General features: G+C 37.4%; 1 protein-coding gene across 1 annotated transcript; it reads left to right on the top strand.

Moving 5' to 3' along the window:
* The first annotated feature begins 623 nt into the window (after positions 1–623).
* Positions 624–2,823, top strand: LOC148032188 (uncharacterized). The gene is made up of 6 exons (XM_087684049.1): positions 624–1,058; positions 1,310–1,404; positions 1,658–1,772; positions 1,992–2,116; positions 2,212–2,285; positions 2,466–2,823. The coding sequence occupies exons 1-6, from the start codon at positions 956–958 to the stop codon at positions 2,551–2,553; spliced, it is 600 nt and encodes a 199-aa protein (XP_087540175.1). The 5' UTR covers positions 624–955; the 3' UTR covers positions 2,554–2,823.
* Positions 2,824–16,599: the final 13,776 nt, after the last annotated feature.

The following is a 16,599-nucleotide window of genomic DNA, read 5'->3' as shown; positions in this document are numbered from 1 at the left end:
TGTTCTTTGTTATTCTTGATAGTACTATTACGATGAAGAAAAGCTTCCCTTGATGTTTTTCAATGGTGGAGACACCTTTTTTGGGGGTCTTTGGGGGGGGGGGGGGGGGGGGGGAGGGGAGAGTCAACTAATGGGCGGTTAATATTTGACTTGTGGTTAAGGGGGTGCATGTGAGAAGGGAATTTGAGGGGGGTGTGCCATGAGATAAGCCGTCAAAGGAGCTCAAAAAGCTAGCAAGAAGCATGAGCGCGCCATGGAAGAAGTCCAGGGAAAAACAAAGGAAAAGTATTGGTAATCCATATACCTGGAGTGAAGGTCTCCTTGTACTCCGACGTCTCCCTATATATATATATATGTGTTCTGTACCCACACACACAAACTCCCACATTAAACAGCACTACACAAGGAGCTCTCTGCCTCAGTCCCTCTCTATCCACCATACCTATTTCCCTCTCTCTCTCTCTCTCTCTCTCTCTCTCTCTCTCTCTCAAGTAGCTCTCTCTCTTCTCTATATCCATTATACCAGCAGTAGCTCAGCTGCGCCAGTAGCGCGCGCTCTCTCTCTCTCTCTCTCTCTCTCTCTCTCTCTCTCTCTCTCTCTCTCTCTCTCTCTCTCTCTCTCTCTCTCTCTCTCTCTCTCATTCACACATCTCATGCAGCTGCAACAGTAGCTCATCTGCGCCAGTAGCTCTCTCTCTCTCTCTCTCTCTCATTCATTCACACATCTCATGCAGCTGCAGCAGTAGCTCAGCTGCGCCAGGAGCTCTCTCTCTCTCTCACACACACACACACACACACACACACACACACATACCTCATCCCATATCACATGCAGTTATACAGTTGGTCTTAGCTTCACAGCTTCTCCATCAATTCTACCCGTCTGCTACTACGACGTCGTCCAATCTTTCTCTACAATCCTATACTCAATTATAAGCTGAATATCAGTATCGCCATGGACGCTTGGGTTATCAAACCTTTCGATGATCGTTTGACAGACCGCCGCCTCCCTCACAAGCACTCTCCAAATCGACCCATCACGCAGGCGCACTTACGAGGTCGGTATTTCACTTTCCAAACATTTCTGATGTATTGGTCTCTTGATATCACTGAATTAGTCAGCATATCACTTAATTAGCCAGCTAGATCATGCCCTCTAGCTACTAATATACTCTTCAATATAGTTCAATTACCAAGCTGGATTGTGATCTAATCACCACGTTCATTAAATGTGCTTACTTGCAACACATTCAAGAGATTAATATGGGATTTGCTCAATGATGATTATGATCTGCTTTTGTGAGTTTAGAGCTTGGAGTTTTACACTGGCAAATTGATGTGGACAATTGGGAATCAGACCCAACCCTTGAGAAGATTAGACAAGAACATGGCTACATCTATGGGGTAACATAGACCTAAACGATCTAATTTTGGGTAGTGCCTACATTGCAATAGAGTTTATTCTCTTTAATGAGACAACATATAGCGAATTTTTACATGTGCCTTTTGTTCATACATTTTCTACAACTACATTGAGAAGCAATATTCAAAACTTGAAAGAGATTTATTGAAATTATAATTTGATCACTTTTTAACATCTCCTTTTTTAATGAGTCAAGAAAACAAACAAAAGTTTCAAATCAAATTGTTATTGTAGGAAACATTGATAGTGTCCCCCAACATTATGGACAACTTTGAAGAGAAAACCGAGCACTTTTTTCAAGAGCATTTGCACCCCTATGAAGAGAGCAGACTTATCCTTGATGGGAGTGGTAATGACACGTGATCCTTTGATTTACTTGTCATGGCATCCTCTTATAAGGGAATGCAACTAAGCTACAAGTACACCACTTACACAAACTAATTAACTTAATCAAATAAACATACATATTTACTACTTTAAGGGTTTTGCATACTTACAACCTACTCCAAATTCACCATCTTTTAGGTTTCACATGCTTAATACCTACTCCAAATGCACAATCTTTTAGGTTTTTGGGACATTCGAGACTACAATGGAGATTGGATTCGATTCAATGTCAAGAAAGGAGACATGATCACCCTTCAACAAGGAATGTACCATCGGTTTACATTAGACACAAAAAACTATATTAAGGTTGGATTCATTGTCATTTATTATTCTAGTAAGATAATTGTGTATGTTTGTAACACAAGTTAAATATATCATTAAAGATTATCTTATAACCTCAGGCATTACTCTTATATAAAGAGGTCCCAACACGAGTGGATATTTTGAAGCCATATGGAGATGAGATAAATACTAGGTTAGTGCTCGACTTCTTTTCAAATAAATATATTCTTATACTTAACTTTAAAAAAGATCTTGGATATTATGGTATCACAAAGGATATGTCTTAAACACTAGAAATATTCAGTTTTAGAATTTAGTTTAAACTCATGTTCTTATCTTAGTACTAACAAAACTTTCCAATGTCTTGTTGCAGGAAAGAATATGTGCAAAATGTGTTGAATAATCCTCATTCAATGTTTAAAGCACCATTTGAAGGAGATCACATGTGGCAAAGCAATTGATTACTTGCATGACACCAAAATCATTTTGTAAGATAATGACAAAATATTGTAAAACAAGTACACACATGCCTTCGTTCTTAATTTCTATTATATTATGGACTAAATAGGGTGTTTGTAATCAACCCATCGAAGTGTTGCTCATACTATGATAGAGGTTTCTAATATTCAAGATATGGGCCCATCTTGAATGCCATGAGAATATCATTTGTAGAATAATTGAATTATAACACTCCACATTTTTTGTTATCTTATAAAATGAGTAAGAATGATCTACAAGTTGGAAACATTTGAGGGTTTTTTGGTAGCAAAAGATTATCTTCTTCATGTTCGAAGAGACATTGATAGTCAATTTTTTGCTAGCTTGGACATGATGGTACATGTGTCAATGCACTTTCTTTTATTTAAAGTATCAATGTTGGAAATTCAAGATTATAACAAGTGACTATATGCCTATATAAAAAATATAGCTTTTACTTCAAGTACCAATGTTGGAAATTTAAGATTATAACATGTGAGTGCGCATGTATCAAAAATACATACTTGCTTATGCAATCATTTATTGCATCTATAATGTTAATAGAGTGTTGCAAAAAACATTATATTGAACTACGTTGTCGGAGGGGTTTTTGTCGAAAGGTCGTATCCACCGGGGATCAGAGTAGAAGGAAGTAGAGATAGGAGATGGAAGAGAAGATAAAGAATACACAAGAGGTAAACACAATAACGACAAAGCACAATGAATCAAATCAATATATATTGATATAACTTGAAATTCTTTGTCTGGCACTACTTAGAAGCACTCTCCAGGCATTAGATCTCGTGGAGCTCCTTCGTAGACCAAAAACGTGCATCAAAATAACAACTCCTTCCCTGCTGCTCAGAATCCAAATCTGATGGCTCCGTTGGCTTCGGAAGGGGGGTAAAACCCTAGGACACTTGCTCAGGGATCTCCCAGATCGCTTCTTCTTCTTGTTTTAGTTTAAAGTGCAGTTTTCAGCTTGTCAACAACGATCGTGACGCGCGTGATTTTGTCCATCTGTCTTTTTTGTAAAAAATCTCATAATTGACTAAAAAAGCAACTTGCTTTTTGCATGCCATCCTAATCTAGAAGCTTTTTTAACTTTTTCAGATTTCTAAACAATAAATAATATAAAAAATATGCTAAAATTGTCCAAAAATCTAGTATTTTTGGATAATCCATGCCACTCACACTAGTACTAATGACTCAAATCACATTGACTCTCTTGATCAATAAGAAAGTCGGACGATGATGCATTCCATGCTTTTTTACACTGTGTCCACATAGCATCACGACATCCACCCCCTCTAAACTTGCACATCCTCCGATATGTGCCAAAAAACCTAGTTGTCATTAGATTCTGAGCCCTCCTTATCCTCTGCAACCATATCCTTTGCTTCTTCATCTTCCATATCTTCCTGGCTATCCCTTATATCATGGCCATAATTTTCTTCCAATTCTGGCAACTCATAGGCATTAGATTCCCGCCTCTTGAATAATTTGATTCTTTTCCCTACTACTGGAAGTTTTATGGCTGTAGCATCCACCTCATTTAATGCATAAGTAGCACTATCAAATACATGTCTTACCACATAGGGTCCAAACCATCTTTTGGAAACTTTATGCATGGCACTATGTTGGTTGTTTAAATTGCTATCATAAACCAATACCCAACCCCCATCTTGGTCTCAGTCTATGTCTTTTGTCAAATTGTTTCTTATTCTGTACCCTTGCTGCCCTTAATTTTGGAATTGTTGCCTCTATGTCTTTTGACTTTCTTTCCAACTGTCCAATGTGCAAGGCCAACAACTCCTCTCGATTCAACTCCTCTTTCCAAGGTAGCATACTCCATGTGACTGTCATCTCTTCTATCGGCATGATAGGTTTTTGACCATACATCAATTCAACAGGCATATATCGTGTAATAGCACTATGTGCTGTTTTGTCGGTCCACAAAGCATAAGGGAGAAATCATGGCCACTCTTTTACCTTTTCTCCACATGCTTTTTCCAATGCCTTCGCAATAGGTGGATGACCTATTTCATTTTTGCCATTTCCTTCAGGGTTATAGGCTGAAGTTAAAGCAAGTTAAAGCAAACTTTATCCCCAACCTTGCAAAGAAATCATGAGCCTCATCTGCATTTAGCTCACCCCTATCTATTGTAATTTTTTCCACATAGCCATACCAACAAAAGATCTCTTCTAAGAGAAAAGTACACACGACATTTGTCGTCTTAGTATGTAAAGCTCTCCCTTCCACTCGATTAGTTAAGACTTCACATGCAAGTACAAGATACCTCATTTGCCAAAGATCTGTAGGCATCATGACTAAATCCATCACCCACTTAAAATGAAGAGACAATGGATACATGGGCTACAATCCATCCTGATGTCTCATAATGAATACATTTGACATGTCATACATGTTTCCACAAAGTGAGCAACATCCTTATACATACCCTACCACCAATATCTTTCTTTGATCTTTGTAAAAGTACCCCACACACCTCTTTGACTAGCCCACAAGCTTTCATGAAATTCTTGCATAACATGTACTTGTGAAGCTCTATCACCCAAAACTCGCAATGGCATACCCTATTTCTTTTTAGCATGTTTTCATAAGTATCCATCTTTTAAGAAAAACCCATAGGCTTTCCTCTTGATCTTCTTAAACTCCTCGTCTAACCATTCATCTCTCTTTGTTAATGTACTAAGGTATTGACCAATTCTCAGCCACTCTCCTATATATTTGTCTTTCAGAAACATTTCTACACAAGATGCAAAACATCTAAAGTGTCTTCTCTTTGTTGTCCAAGCTTCTGTTAATGCTGTAGCAACACCTTGCATTGCTAAATTCACTCTTACAACATCATTTTCAGCCACAAGAAAGTCATCTTCTTCCTTCTCATCCATCATCCCATGTTCATTCTTATAGCTGCTCGAGATAACATGTTTGCCATTGGGTTATCTCTTCCTACAATATGCTGAAATTCGAGGTTCGAAGATTTGATGTATGCAATCCATCGGAGCATAGCAATGTCTGAAGTAGCACAACTAGTAATCATACCCAATACTGGCAAACAATCGGTCTCAATGACTACATGAGCACCCATAAAATACTCCTTATCACATTTAAGGGCTGTCACAATTCCCCATAATTCTCTTTTAACCTATGGATACCTTCTTTGTTGTTCAGTCAATACTTTAGCACCAAAGCGTATTGCATATCTTTGCCCTTCCTCATCATCTTACCCAATTGCCCATCCAATCCCGATTGAGCTTATATCAACAGTAATAATGATAGGCTTTCCATGTGAATAGTCATCCATTCTCAATGTAGGAGCAGATTTTAAAAGCTACTTCAATTTTTTCATTGCTTTCTGATGCTTCCTTTCCCAATGAAATCTTTGACCTTTCCTCATAAGCTGATATAGAGCATCAGCTAGCTACATGTGCAAAGTGAGGAATCCATATCAAATAGAACATACATGGTCCCAAGAATCTATGCATCTCTGATACATTCGTGCATACATCTTGCATTCTATCAATTCCATCTATTTTTGTTGGTGATGGTTTTCGCCCATAGGGCCTACACATATGCCCAACAATCAAAACCTCTTCAACTCCAAAGACAGACTTTTGTCGACTTTTGTCCAGAAAGTTAAATACACCTCTTCTAGACACATCAAAATCATCTCACAATCCACAATATGGTCTGCAACAAACTGTTTGCATCCATGAGCATCTATCTCTTCATTCTTTTCATCCACTGCACAACCTTTGATTGGAACATCATCCAAGAAGGGCATTGTCAATTGTGGTATAAAATCCATGAGTGCCCTATTCATAGCATTTGTCCATGTGCCACTAAGTTTTTTGCACCTTGCGGGAGAGTACACATCGTTACTAACCCCAAGGGAGTCTTCATGATTGTGATATCCCTGCTTTCAATTTCAAGCTGAAACTAATCATACCCCAAGTAAAGATCACCCAAAGAATAGATCGCTCTGCCTACAAAAGCCTCTCCAAATTCATCAACCACAGGACTTGCACCCACATTTCTTATTGTCACTTTATTGACCAATTGCATGTCTTGAATGAATCTCAAAGCTCCATTCTTTTTGGGCATAGTAAACCAACGATTTGAGTACAGGGTTGAAGAGGGCTCCAAGATCTTCACGTGAATCTTTTCATTTAGCAAATCCATCAACTTTGGCAAGTAGGCTTTAGGCACTGGAATAGGCCTCAAGTTCCATGGTACACGTGGCACAATAAATATTACCATAGGAGAGACAACATTTGGATCCACACAACCTATTTCAGTTGGATGAAGTGCAAATGCCTTTCCATGCCTAGCCAACATCTGCATAAAACAGTCTCTCTCAACAGGCAAAAGAAACCCTTCTGCACCAACTTTCAATTCCTACAATGTTTCAGATGTAAACTGATGATCTATATCTTTAGGATCCCGTAAGCTTGACTGCCTTGACACTTTCTCATACAAAACCTCACTTTCTGGTGGAAGTGGCAAACTAATTGGTTTCACATTTTTGTTACCTGTCTTATACTTTGTCTCCACAAGTGCTTCAGCCCATTGTAATCCTTCTTGCTGAGTAAACAATGCTATAACATCATACATGTCCAAAAAGCATACTGACAACTCTTTGTTTTCAGCCTCATTTTCTCCATGTATAGTTGCTAAAATTTCAGCCATAGTATCATTAATATTCAGCCCATAAAAGATGCTTGAAATGCCTTCATTTTCTGCTAATAGTCCCAATGCTTTCAGTTCCTTAGTAGCCCATTTCATAGATATGCGTTTAGCCTTGCACATAGCTTCCATAGGCTTAAACCAACATGAACTATTTGGTGCAAACTAAGAATAACCAATAGTAAATACATGCTTCATTCCATCAAGAGGTGAGTACATCCTTTGAATAGCACTACTGTATTCCTGCATTACAGCAGTGGCTTGATGAAAATCCAGGTCTTTGAATTCCCTTGCATTTGGAGCTAAAGGAGACTCTTGAAGCGTATCACGATTTCTAGGATGATTAACACAAACAATAAGAAATTGGACCGCTTGCCTCCCATCCTTGCTTCTAACTCTTGCATAAGCAGAACCATCATCAAGCACCTTTGTTTCCATACGCACTCCTGTAATATAGGGCTGTCTCAAAATCATTGAATATGAGGAATTATCTTACACAAAGAAGTGTTGCTCTTCTTATACATCACCAATCGTCACTTTCACATTAGGACATTGATGCCAGGAAGCATATTCCATGGTGGATTCTGTGATACCATGGTGGATTTCGTGATTTTTTAAATTCCACGGTGGATTCTGTGAGGTTTTGCGGTGGATTACATAAAACTATATTTATTTATCGGGGCTCGTACACAAGGTGGATTCCTTGTGCGAGAATTTGATGGAGATGCCTATCCTTTTCGGGCATCATGTTAATTTAATGTGCACGTGGGCGACTCTACAGTGGGTGATTTCGCAAAATACATATTTAAATTAATGGACATTTATGAGTTTAGAGTGCACTCGTATTAAATTAAGGTTAGGATAGAGTTCCAACCTATTATTTATTTTGTAGCTGAAGATTGCTAGGTATTCACTTTTGTCGGTTTAATTTTATTATTTTCTAACAATTGTGAATACTTCAGTTGATGTGTAGAGCAGACAGTGGTGGCATTGGGAAGCACTGGGCAATAGAATGTATTCAAATTAATTAGAAATAATTATCATTTTTGATGGGCGTGCGTCTTATCATTAAAGGCGTGGCACTAATATTTATTTAGGCGTGCTTATTTATCGAAGCGCTTGACAAATATTTATTATTTTGCATGCGCATGGACACACGGTTTAAATATTTCATTATTGGACATTGTATTTGGACACAGTCTAACTCTTGGGCCGCCCAACCGCTTTATTCTTTATTTGGACAAAAGCAAACACAAAAGCTAAAGCATGCTTATTGTAAAATTGGGCTATTTTTGAGCTTTAAGATGAATAAATTTATAAATACATGCCTTGTGAAGCACTTACACAAGGCATGGGGGGTGATTGTACCCAGTTTGTCTTTTTGCCTCATGTCGTGTAAGTCTATCTTATTGCTTTGTGAGCTTAAGTAGAGTTCTTTGTTCTTAGGGACCTTCTGGCACTCGCTACGTATGCATCCAGCATCCAATTTGCGCTCCAGTGGTATCAGAGCGAAGCTGAGATCAAGGGCTTCCAATCGCTTACCATCTAGTGCGAAGGCAAAGCTCTTGGAACGAACAGGATCTATAGTCAATCTCGCGACGATTCGTCAATACCAACGTGTTCCTGGCGGTGAAGAACCCCCTGCTGTGCCGTTGGATCACGAAGGACCACTCTCTGTCGATGGAGGACCACCCGTGAAGCTTCTTCATCAACATGTTTTTTTAAATCAGAGCAGAGAAGAGAGATAAGTCAATTCAAGTTTATAAAGCTTAATAAGCTTTATAATAAAGCTTAAGCCCCTAAATCTCATCGACTGTGGTAGGAGGACGTACTGCAGGCCGTCCGCATCGTAAAAAAGCTCTTGATGTCCTGTCACAGCCAATTCGATTAGTCAAATATTTTATTTAAAAAGCTTAAGCTTAAGGCTAAGCTTTATTAAATACCTTATCTTTTAAATCTGTTTCTTAGTAGTTGTTCACACTGAGTTGATTCTGAATTTGTTTCCAACTTTCTTGCAAGCCCCTGTTTGTATCTACACTCTGACATAGACAGTTTCTAGCAAGCAAACTAATACACGCAGTATATTTTCCGCTTAGAAGAAGGATTTCGTCAATTTTCGTACTCGAAAAAAGAAGAAAGATTGCAAAAAAGCCATTTAAAAAAAAAAACAAGCCAAGTAAACTCAACTTTGAGCTACGCTCATCCTGCTAACAAAATTTCGAGAGTGTGAGGTCATTTGAAATTTTGCAGGATGTCCAATCAAAATATGGAAGATTTTATGACCGAAGGTGATTTACCGAAACCAATGGTGGAGCAAAAATTGGACCTAATTATGATGCAGTTCAAGAGGAATGAAGAGCACGTCAAACTTTGCAAGCTCAACTGGCCATTCTTCAGCAATCTACTATCGAACAAGATGAACCACAACCCGAAGATGTTATACGACGTACGATCAATGTGACACTCGAAGCACAATCTATTAGGAAAGAAGCCAAGATAAGTAAAAGAAATTTCAAATTCCGTACTTTTAATGGGCTATGTGATGGAAAGATTGTTCTCACTTTTATCAGACAGTTTGATGATTATTTTCATGAAGTGTATGCCGAAAAAGACAAACTCAAGTGTGTCACTAACCATTTAGTGGATAGAGCATCACAATGGTGGATTGTTGTCGACAAAAGTATTGATTGTCCTACTACTTGGGAGGCTTTTCAAAAGAAAATTTTGCAAAATTTTCTTTCATCTCAATTCCACGAAAAAGCAATCAAACAGTGGGATCTTCTGCAACAAAGAGATTGTGAGCCTATTTCGCAATACACTGAGTATTTCTGGAACACCTTATTGCAACTTCGAATGCTCAAAGATGTACATGAGGCGATCCACAATCGCAAGTTTATGTCAGGTCTACTTGGTCACTTTTATGCAGAGGTGAATATGTTCAAGCCAACAACCCTCGAGGATGCGATTTCTTTGGTCCATGATGCTGAAGACAAAATTCAAGGACGAGAGAAGCGACCACAACAATTCCCAACTAACGATAACTTCGGTACAAAGCAATTCAATTCTATCTTTCGAAGATTCAATCAAAATTGCTTTGTTCCATCTTCTTTTCATAAATCTTGGACATGACCCCCTGCTTTACCATCAAACACAAATCCAAATCCTAAGCTATCTTTCCAGCCAAATCCCAATATACCTAAACTCCCAGCCATTACCAATAATGTTTCCAAACCAAACCCATAGTCTGCTACAAGTGCCATCAACTTAGACATCTAGCGGTGAATTGTTAATCCAAAAAGCCAACTGTTCACATCAACTACTTGGGAGCGACTGAATATGAAGACCATGAAGAAATGCCCGATTTCACAGAAGACAATGACGATATTGGTACTACTTCAGACACTTTACCAGGTATGCCAAATCTTTATTCTTCATTAACGATGAAATGTCTTGTGCATGGTAAAGAAAAGTTTGTTTTACATGATGACGGGAGCACACACGATTTTATTTTTGCAAAATTGGTCAAAGAATTGAATTTACATACCGTTTCAACTCACTATCGCATCAAGGCTGCATTCTTAGGTACTAGATACAATGGAACACAAGAAGTTCATGACTTAGAAATTAAAATTGGTGATTATGTTGAGTGCAAAAATTTCTTAGTTGTCTTTGCAATCTAGTGACATTATTTTAGGAATGCCTTGGCATCATAAATATAATCCCGATATAGATTATTCCACACATTCAATGACGATTCATTCTAATGGGAAACAAATTACATTACATGGTACACATACCTTAGATATTTTTCCATTACTTAGCCACGCACAGGCAAAACGTGCATTAAGAAAAGGTAGCAAATCCTACTTAATATGGGTGAATGAAATTGAAGCTAAGGAAAATCAGATGGACCCTAGGTAGGACAATTTCTTTCACAATTTAAAGATTGTTTTGCTGCTACCTTACCACCTACATGTCCTAAAGATCATAAAATAGACTTAATTCGAGGTTCTCAACCACCATGTAAAGCACCTTATCGACATAATCAAATTGAACAGAAAGAAATTCAAACCGAAGTTGAAGAATTGTTAACCCAAGGACTCATTAGGCCCAGCAGTTCTCCTTTTGGTGCACTTGTCCTATTAGTTAAAAAGAAAAAAGAAAAACCTATATGATGTGCATTGATTATCGTGCCCTAAACAAGATCACTGTCAAGAATAGATATCCGATTCCTAGGGTAGAGACCTCATGGATAAGCTACAAGGGGCCACAATATTTAGCAAGATAGATCTTAAATCTGGATATCATCAAGTACGACTGGATAAACTTGATATTTTCAAAACTGCATTTAGAACTCAATTTGGTCATTATGAATTCCTTGTTATGCCTTTGGTTTAACTAATGCACCAGCCACATTCAATTGTATGATGATTCATACATTTTTGAAGCATCAGCATTGTGCCATTGTTTTATTTGATGACATATTGGTTTTTAGTAAGAATGAGAATGAACATTATGAACATTTATCCTTGGTTTTCAAAATATTGAAAGAGAATCAATTATATGCTAATCCTGAAAAGAGTGATTTTTTCCAAACCCACATTGAATACGTAGGACATATTGTTTCATTTGATGGTATTAAAGTTGATCCTAAAAAGATAGAAGAAATTTTGAATTGGCTGATACCTAAAAATGTGCATGAACTACGTTCTTTCTTAGATCTTGCCAGCTTTTATAGAAAATTAGTGAGAAATTTTTCATTGCTTGCATTGCCTTTGAAAAAATTATTAAAGAAAGGTATTGTGTATCATTGGTCTAAAAATCAGCAAAAGTCTTTTGATTTATTGAAACATGCCTTAACACATGCTCTTGTATTGCAATTACCTGACTTTAATAGACCATTCTTCCTAGTAGTCATTGATGCTAGTGGATCTGGAATAGGAGCTATCCTTATGCAAGATTCACATCCCATAGCCTACTCTAGCTGCAAACTTAAACCATCTGAACTCAAGTATTTTACCTATGATAAGGAATTGCTAGTTGTAGTACAAGCTTTATGTCAATGGAAACACTATTTAATCGGATTTGAATTTATGATCAAAACTAACCAACAAAGTATCAAACATCTCCTTAGTTAGCCACAAATCTCTGACCGTCATATTAAATGGACTGCTTTTATTCAAAGTTTTCATCCACTTATCCAATATCAACCCAAAAAAGAGAATGTTGTTGCCGATGCCTTGAGTAGAAGACCAACTATCCATAATATCTCTGTTATATCTTTTGATTCCCTTATCCCTATGAAAGATGCCTATGACCAAGACCCAAATTTTCACACTGATTGGAATAAATTAGTTGCAAATAATTGGATTCCAATAGATTCATTGTCTTATACTGATGGATTTATGTTTTATGAGAAAAGGTTATATGTAACTATTCCATTTCGATCATTTGTGTTGTACGAAATTCATTGTTCCCCATATCAAGGCCATAGAGGTATTATTTTTACTTTACGTACATTGGTTGAAGATTTTTGTTGGCCATAAATGGAATTTGATGTTTTTAACTTTGTATCTGAGTGTTTAATTTGTCAAAGAGTTAAGCGACACCATGGTAAGTAATATGGTTTATTAATGCCTTTACCAATTCCTGAACACATGGGAACATATTTCAATGGATTAATTTAAAATACCCCAATACTGGAAAATCCACAATACTTTTTATACTAGTTTGTTACGACCTTTTAAAGGGCAATTACATGTTCACCCTGTCTATGAAAACCCTCATTTTTTAGAAGAAGAAACTGAAATCCTTGAACCTGAAACTATTTTAGAAACTGACTTTATGACCACTAGAATTGGCTGTAGATATTCTAATTATTTGGTTAAGTTTAAAAATCATCCTGTTGAAGAGGCCCAATGGATGCATGGCTGCAACCTAAGTGTTTACCCCTCGTTGCTCGCTCCACATTGAGCTAATAGAAATTGAGAATAATTGCTATCCCACCCCGAACGTATGATGCTAGGAGAGGCATATTCTATGGTGGATTTCGTGAGTTTTTTTATTCCACGGTGGATTCCGTGAGGTTTTGCGGTGGATTTCATAAAACTATATTTATTTGTCGGGCCTGTTCTTTTCGGACATCATGTTAATTTAATGTGCACGTGGGTGACTCTACAATGGGTGATTCTGCAAAATACATATTTAAATTAATGGATGTTCATGAGTTTAGAGTGCACTCATATTAAATTAAGGTTATGACAGAGTTTCAACCTATTTATTTATTTTGTAGCTGAAGACTACCAGGTATTCACTTTTGTCTGTTTAATTTTATTATTTTCTAACAATTGTGAATGCTTCAATTGATGTGTAGAGGAGTCAGCGGTGGAGTTGGGAAGCACTGGGCGATAGCGTGTATTCAAATTACCTAGAATAAATTATCATTTTTGATGGGGGCGCCTCTTATCATTAAAGGCGTGGCACTAATATTTATTTAGGCATGATTATTTATTGAAGCACTTGACAAATAATTATTATTTTCCATGCGCATGGGCGCACGGTTTAAATATTTCATTATTGGATATTGTATTTGGGGACAGCCCGAATCTTGGGCAACCCAACTGCTTTATTATTTATTTGGACAAAAGCAAACACAAAAGCTAAAGTATGCTTATTGTAAAATTGGGCCATTTTTGAGCTTTGAGATGAATAAATTTATAAATACATGCCTTGTGAAGTGCTCACACAAGACATGGGGGCGATTGTACCCGATTTGTCTTTTTGCCTCATGTCATGCAAGTCTATCTTATTGTTTTTTGAGCTTAAGTAGAATTCTTTGTTCTTGGGGACCTTTCGATGCTCGCTATGTACACATCCAGCATCTGATTTGTGCTCTAGACATATAACATAAAGCTCTTCTGAAGAATTATTTGCAACCCTCATATGCAAACCATGGTCAGTGTCTACAGGCCATGCACCATTTTCATACAGTCCATGCTCAATGACATTTATCTCAGACCCATGGTCAAGTAAAGCAACACAAGGAGTTTCACATTCCCCTATTTTCACTACCGTTTCAGTGGTAGCCCTGGCCCAATGATTTCTTGTGTAGTGACTTTGAGGAATAAATCCTAGAGTCTCTTCCCCATATTGTTGCATCTGCCTTACTCCACCATACATATGGCTACAAGACAATGCATTTTCAGCCACTTTCTTCTCTTTTCCACATGCTGTCCATTGATTAGTAGCATCCTGCATAGATAATCCAGTACTTACTTCATGCTCATATTCAGCCCGAATACCCAACAAACCAGTTTCCTCTTCAAATTTCAACAATGCACTAGTGGTATCACCAAGAAACTAACGCTTCCTCTTAATTATGTCAATGATCTCATCATGAAATTCTCGCTTGGCAATGTCAAGCACCTCTCCCAGGGTGAATTCCAGCCGACTGTTTAAGATCCGTTCTTCAAGAACCTTCTTAAGATCTGTGGGGCTGTGTGAATGTCAGACTGCAACCTATATCATGGCTGCTTGCCCTTCTTTTTGCCCTCTTTTTTGCTATCATGTTTTTGCTCCTGAAGACTGACCTCTTCCTTAACATGCTTGGGAGGTGGCTGATTTGTAGCTTTAGGCAGATCCACACTTCTTCTTGTCACTCTTTTAGATGTCCTTGCTTTATCTTCATCTCTCTTTTGTTTTTCTTCCACAAGTACATCCGTGTGTTGTATCTTTGTTAAATATGCATACACTGAATATGCATCTATCGGTGATTCCCAACCAGTTATGTCACGAATGTCTTGCCCTGCATGAGAAATTTCACTATCAGTAACCTTTCTCTTTTCAGCTGCATGTAAAGTATGTGTCCATATTTCAGCCTTTGAACCAACCATCACTTGGCTATGCATTCTATCCAACTATAGACCAAAAGTAGAAGCATGTAGCGCCGCATAAGCATTTCAGACAACCAAATCTTCCAACAACTTTTGCGTACCTCCCTTTCCAAAATTCAAAGCAAGAGGCAATCTTGTTTCTTGATCCTGATTCTTGTGCACAGAGAAGTCAAATTCTAAAAGCACAAGTAACCATTGAGAAATGTGTCCAGTAGCACAAGGTTTATTAACAAGATAAAGCAACGCCTAATGGGGTGGTCAACAAAGAAGATAAAAGGAGTGGCCAAAAGATAATGCTTTTTCACACTGTGTCCGCATAGCATCACGACAACGTATGGTGATTCTAGTCATAAATAAGTATAGAAAGTATTGACTTGTATGCTATCAATGTGTAAAAAATTTGATGATAGATACCCATTGAGGAGCTTTTCCACACCCATCATTATTGTGTTTTTTTTACCGCTAGAACAAATGTAACAAATAAGTCCAGGATTACCCACTTGTGACTCACAAGTGAGCCTAAGTTATGATGGAAGTTATGAAGTCATGATTCTTACCAATAGCAAAAAACTCGCAAAAGTCTCCCAAACTTGTGAATAATTAAAGAAAGAATTGATTCATCCTATGAGGTATGTATGGGCATATAAAAGGCTCTGTTTAAAAAATTCTAGTGCAGCCTTATTGAAATGTATGCAAGAGGTCTTTATGCATGTGAGGACCCATCAATATGGTGGAAAATTTAATAAGCTATAACCTAAAGCCTATAATGTAAAATTACTGATCCCAATAATGCAAGGTTTTTGCCATTACATTGTGTATATACAAATTAGGGCCAAATTTTTTAATTCTAAAAATTATTATTTTCTTAAAATTTATTCTCGATAGAAGATTTTTGACACAAATAGTAAAGGGCAAGAAACTTTTAAGTGGGCCACTAAAAATGCGGATTATACCATTTGAATATGACGTAAACATGTCTATTTCTCTTTCGTAAATCTATTCCATGAAATTCACTAGCAAGGGCATTCAAGGTGATGCATGTGCAGTTTGAAAATGTTTGTTATCCTAGTAATGCTCCAATATATTTACTCTTTGTTTATCATACAATCCACATACTCTGAAGTAATTGCATGGGTAGAGCACATGTAGGAAATATTAGAAAAACTCCTATTATTCTTAGACACAAATGGATAGTGCTGTTGGAGTGCATCCCAAAGATTGAAGCCAGGCACCCATCTAAGAAAACTGACAATAAAATCAATTGAGCTATGACCCCATGAGATAGCTCCCTTTATTCTTGATTTCTATGTTTATAAAAAATGTGTCACAAACAAATAGTTTGAGACTTCACTTGAAGATGTTCAAAGTTATATGAAGAATTGGGATAATATGTTCACATATATGTGTATGCCTCTTTGTTTCTT

Source organism: Lygodium microphyllum, chromosome 8 (assembly GCF_053477565.2).
Source record: "Lygodium microphyllum isolate KBCC chromosome 8, Lygodium_microphyllum_v1.1.10, whole genome shotgun sequence".
In the NCBI taxonomy this organism is placed as follows: Eukaryota; Viridiplantae; Streptophyta; class Polypodiopsida; order Schizaeales; family Lygodiaceae; genus Lygodium; species Lygodium microphyllum.
This window is presented reverse-complemented; position numbering and strand designations above follow the sequence as displayed.